General features: G+C 36.5%; 1 protein-coding gene across 1 annotated transcript in view; it reads right to left on the bottom strand.

Moving 5' to 3' along the window:
* Positions 1-6,232, bottom strand: part of LOC106871867 (EF-hand domain-containing protein 1) — a 113,149-nt gene that overhangs the window by 34,834 nt on the left and 72,083 nt on the right. The window contains exons 8-9 of the mRNA XM_014918602.1: positions 4,904-5,035; positions 2,564-2,858 (exon numbers count right to left, since the gene is read on the bottom strand). Coding sequence (XP_014774088.1) covers positions 2,564-2,858; positions 4,904-5,035 — 427 coding nt within the window. The remainder of the gene's footprint in view (positions 1-2,563; positions 2,859-4,903; positions 5,036-6,232) is intronic.

Genomic DNA, 6,232 nt, shown 5'->3' with positions numbered 1-6,232 from the left:
TATATATATATATATATATATATATCAAATACTGAAGAATAACCTCAGGACGTTGAATGTTGTGGAGATGACAAACGACTGAGATATCTGGTACCCCGTCCCCATCAGCAGAAGTGTTAATGCCATTCCCTCTGAGGAAGAGGATTGGCCAGCAAGATCCCTGTGCCAGTGCCACATTAAAAGCATTCAACACACACTGTAAAATGGTTGGCATTAGAAATCAAACCAAATCTGACTGGAACATGGTGCAGCTCTCTTGCTTGCCGTTCCTGATTAAAATGTCCAATCCATATCAGCATCAAAAATGGACGTTAAAGGATGATAGTGATGATATGTATGTACATACGTATGTTTGTACGTATGTATGCTTGTATGCATGTATGTATGTATGTATGTATGTATGGATGTATAGACATACACACACACATAATTTCATAACTAAATTTCTCACCAATATGAAGTGAATTGCACATATATATGGAATTGGAAATTTTGATGTAAAATTAATGGTGAGATGTTCGTTAGCACAGAGATATATGGATATCAGTTGAGGAATAAATACCTAATTCATTAATGTCTGTTTAAATGAACCGACCTACAAATCAATAAAACGACAGCAAATATTCAAAATAACGAGCTACACTTTAGGTAGACGGACAGACAAATTAACATACAAGCATGCATACATACATACATACATACATACATACATACACACATACATACATATATACATACATATATGCACATACATACAGAAATACATAAAAATATATTTATATTGATGTGTGTCTTGTTAAGCTTTCTATAAGAGTGTGTGTGTGTATATATATGTATATGTTTATTTGTATATATATATGTATGAATATGTATAGATAGATAGCTATAGATATATACACATACATACAAAGGTGTGTGTGTGTATATCTTAATATATAAAACTGAAGTTGTGTGTCTGTGTGAAGCCTTTTTAAAAGTTTATAGAAATCCACATTTTCCACTTTTTCATAAAAATTTTTACATCAATGGAATTTTCTCGATGTGAAATTTCCAGTGCAGTAATTAGATTTTTAAAATTCCGTTTACTTTGTGTGATTTAAGGGAGATTTGGCTGTTGTTTCTAGCAACTTTTATATTTCTTCCCTTCTACCTGGAACAGCGTTCTTACACACGCGCTCAACAGAGAGAGAGAAAGTGATACATACAACGTCATAGATTAAACTTTCATCTCAGTATTCTTTACCTATTTTTCATAACATTGATACGTAAAAACACACACAACCACACATACGTAATCTGTGACAACAACATACACATTGCTCACGTTATCTATTCCTTTCTTTCCCTCTTCCTCTCTTGCTCTCTCAAACGCAATCATTCACAAAAATATAACTCATGTTCGTCTACTTCACCGGCAAAAGGACTACCTCTGAGTTTCTCCTTCAGTTTGGAGAACAACCATATGTCAAAAGGAGCAAGGTCCAGACTAGGTAGGGTGAGGGACGGTTTTGATGCCCATCTCTGTCAAGTAGTTGATTGCCAAGAGACTGTTCACTGAGCACTCCGGGAATAAACTTTGCACGCATTTTGTGCATATTCAGAAATTCATGAATAATTCTGTGTACAGTTGTCACACCAACTCCAGACTGTATGCTTATTGTCTTTATAGACACACAATGGCCTTCGCCCAGAAAACTCTGAATTTTCTCAACTAGTTCTGATGTTTTGACCTCCCTCTTTTTCACACACTTCTCATTGTCTGTCACCTCTTCTCTATCATCCTTGAAAAATGGAAAATTTAATCCATAAGCAGTCTGAAACATTTCATAAGTTTTTGTAGTGCTTTTACTGTTTAACACAAAACTTTATTGCAGAGCAAGCTCCCAAACATCCTGGCTGCATTCTGCAAACTAATCATTTATGACAAGCGGATTTTAGTAGGGTTTGCTCAAATTGTTGTTACACTTATCTCCTTTAATCTAGAATAATAAAAATTGGCAGGTCAGCTTATTAAATGCATAGTAACGATATATTAAAATAACAATAATCTATGGCAGTTATAACTGCCTCTTCTAAAAACATCTCAAAACGTCTGGAATGCACCAAGTAGCTTGCTTCCCAACCACATGGTTCTGGGTTCAGTCCCTTTGAAATATTTATAACATTAGAGATGAAAAGAATAATAATAATACAAAATGTGCTACGCTAATGATGAGATGACGAAAGCTTATCAGAAAAGAAGGACAATGTGCCAAGTGGTGAAATGATGAAGGCAATTGAACCTCGGTCCAGTTATAAATATCTGGGAATATTTGAAAGTTATAAGATAATGCATGATTAATTCAAAGCAATGTGAATAAATAAGCATTACATTTGACAGAGTAATCTGAATGTTAACGGATTAATCAAAGTCACTGTTCAAGTTATCAGTCACCCTTGAGGATGACTAGGTGGTCCTTGTCATTCTGACAGACAAATGCATAAGTATATATGTATATGATTCAATGTTGATTGAAAAGGGTAAATGAATAAAAAAAAATACATAAAATAGTATACAACTTACTGGAAAATTGGTCTTTATGTGCCTCCATATATTTCAAGACAAATAGATCTGCATTGGTAATGATGAATCTGTGTTCAAAAAGGTCAATTTTTGCTCCAATATAGAAGTCATGTATACCATAGTAGATGGGGTTTTCAGGGTCGTGGTTAGGTTTGGGAACTTTCATTAAATTAAGGAACTTTCCAGTTACAATGCCAGAATTTCTAGAAGGTGGCTCATGAACCATAATCCTCTGATCTGCTGGGTGATAAGTGATTATAAAGCGGCGACCTTTATTCTCATCCATGACACTATCCTGATTAACAAAAGACAATAAATAAATAAATAAATAAATAAATAAATTAATTAATTAATAAAATGTATGGCTGTGTGGTATGAAGCTTGCTTCCCAACCACGTAGTTTCAGCCTTAGTCCCACCGTATGCCACCTTGGGAAGGTGTCTTCTTCTATAGCCTCGGACTGACCAAAGCCTTGTCAGTGGATTTGGTAGATGGAAACAGAAAGAAGCCTATCATATAAAAATGTGTGTGTGTGTGTGTCTTTGTGTCTGTGTTTGTCTCCTCATCACTGCTTGACAACCAGTGTTGATGTGTTTGCATCCCTGTAACTTAACAGTTTAGCAAAAGCGTCCTATAGGATAAGTACTAGGTTTAAGAAATAAGTCCTGTGTGTCAAGGTGGTGCTCCAGCATGGCTGCAGTCCAATGACTGAAACAAGTAAAAGAATGAAAGAATAAGAATAATCCTTTATTTTTTTTTGTTTTTACTACAATTTTTATTTTAGCAACTATTTTATGCGAAATAAAATCATGTCCTGCAAGCAGACTATTTGGTTGATTTTCTGAGTTAGACTCTGTTTACTGTGTTCTCTTCACTGAGAATCTGACTGGGCTGACAGCTCCTGTTGGTCAACCACATGTTACATAGTCACAGCAAATGAGGAAGTATCTCACAGATATGGAGACTGACTGGCACTCTGCTTGATGTGTTTCCTGGGAGGACACAGGAATATACCAACAAATGGTAAATGCAGCAACACACTACAACAACACATGCCCCCCCCACACACACACACCTGGCCTGACCTGACCTTGTGAGCAATCCATTTGAAACTGATTCTATATTACAAAACCCTTTATTACAAAGTACAGTAATACCTCACTTTACGATGGCCCACTTTATGAGATCCTGGGTTTACGATTTTTTACAAGTTTTATTTTCTGTTTACAAGTTTTCACTATCTGACAGGCTCTGCACAGTGTCCAGCTACATAGTTTCGTATGCAGGGATCAAGTTGATTTCAGATAATAGTAAAGGCATTCACCCAAGATGGTCGCATGATGGAAAATTTCTAGAACTTTATAATTCCAAAACAATCTTCAAATACATTGAAATACATGCGTCATTCCAAATTAGTGTTTCCAGAGTTGTCGTTATGCATAGATCAGATCAGGCCCATCGGTACTGTCATCACTGTTGGTCCTGTGCCAGCTACTTGGCATCCCTCAAGGGGATGTCAATCCTCTGGAGATGTTCCCCAATCACGTCTAGCTATCTGGTGTAGGGCCTGCCACAAGGCCTCTTCAAGCCTGCAGCTGCTGCATCAAATGAGAGTAAAGCCCAACTAGGATGATCTAGTGGGAGACAGGGTGGGGGACATGCCTGTACCAGCACACAGGATGAACTGCTATGAGGTGGGAGGCTGGAGGTTGGTGCACGCACACATGCAGTTCTCTGTTGGAAGCATGATGGTACCATCTTGTTTTCTCATTGGTTCTCAGGGCTCTGCTATTGAAGCCGTTGATCCTCTTTGCCAGGGTCTTTGAGAGAGACCACGTTTCTGCTCCATTGATGAGAATGGAGAGGACTGATGCATTATAGATGTGGAGCAGATAGCCTTTGGGTGAGTTGGGTGAAGACAAAGCTGATGCATGTTGGTGATGGCCCAGATCCTCCCCATCTCCATATTGGCCCAAATGTCATGGAGTTTGTCAGCTTTTTCAGCTACCTAAGTTCCAAACTCACCAACAGAGACCTGACCCCGGAGATCAACAGCAGATGTTGTCTGGCCACTACGGTCATATACACCCTATGGAAACCCCTCTTGTCCCACTGTTCTATCTCCTGGAAGATCCCTCTTTTTAGTCTGTTAAAATTAAGTTACATTTCTGCATAGTCTCTATTTACAGCAAAATTAGCTGCACCAGTTGTGAGTTAAATGTATTTGTCGTGAAAATACATCATTTAGCAATAATGGGATACAAATCTTCAACTGGTCAGGAGAGGAAAGAATCCTGTACTTTGCAACAACAACATAAAATTATGAAAAGCTATACTTACCATGATTGCTTCAAACCGCAAAGTTACATTGTCATTTTCACTCATATGCGAATTATCTGGTTGAGCGAATTGTGGAGGAGCTGGAGTAGTGTATGTCACAGCGACTCTTTTGGTTGGGGCAGTTGTGTCTTCCTGTAAGATTAAAATTCTCATTCAGTATAATGTTAGGATTACATTCCTCATACATAGATAGAATACTCCTCAAATGTTTCTGTAATATAATCTTAATCCTCAAATGTTATTATATGATTCTATATTAATTACATGGTTTACCAGTTTTTCTCACATCAGTTTTTGCTCTTCAATCAGAAATTGAATGAGTTATCCAGAAGCTCTTTATTGTGTAACTGTATTTGCATTTTTATTATGTTATTCATGACATATGTTTGAGTGTGCATGATGTGCATGTGTATCATGTATGTGTGTGCGTGCATGTGTGTGTGTATACATAGAGAGAGAGAGAGAGAGAGAGAGAGAGAGAGAGAGAGAGACAGATGGAGAGACAGATATATAGATGGATAGATAGGCAGGTAAATAGATAGACAGATAGATAGATAGATAGATAGATAGATAGATAGATAGATAGATATAGATATATACACTCACATGTCTGTGTATGTGTGTGTGTGTGTGTGTGTGTGTGTGTGTGTATACACAAACATACATCATGCATACATACATGCATGCATACATATATTGTCATCAGCATTTATCATTCATGTTTCATGCTCGCATGGGCTAGACTCTGTGTGTGTGTGTGTGTGTGTGTGTGTGTGTGTGTGTGTGTGTAAATACACCTTGGTCAAAAGCCCACAGGCTGAAACTAGTAAAAGAGTAAAAAAAAGTGAAAAAAATAATAAATAATTAAACAAATAAATTAATAAAATCTATTAACCAATTTAATGTAATATTTGTATTTGCTTGCCGATGGTACATTTGCATATTATTACATTAATGGCTTCTTTTGACACTGTACAAAGGTTCTATATTTTGTAGAAGAGGAAAATGAGAAAATACAATAAACATTTTTTGTGTGTTTTTTTTTTTTTGTTACCTCCAAGAGAATTATCAGCATAACTAAATTGGTTTCAGTCAGGGTTGGGAGGTACGCTAGAATTGTGGCATTCTTTTTTGTGTGTGTATATATTTGTTTTGAAGAACTCTTTATCCATAACACTCATTTCATTTTGCGATACTTATTCATTGAAGATAGTTTTCTTTTTTAATTGTTTGATAATTTGTACCATAGACACAGAACCACACATTTTGGAAATAAAAAACAGGCAGTCAATTACAATAACTCTAATACCTGATCAGTACCTATTTAAC

Source organism: Octopus bimaculoides, chromosome 10 (assembly GCF_001194135.2).
Source record: "Octopus bimaculoides isolate UCB-OBI-ISO-001 chromosome 10, ASM119413v2, whole genome shotgun sequence".
NCBI classification, from domain to species: domain Eukaryota; kingdom Metazoa; phylum Mollusca; class Cephalopoda; order Octopoda; family Octopodidae; genus Octopus; species Octopus bimaculoides.
This window is presented reverse-complemented; position numbering and strand designations above follow the sequence as displayed.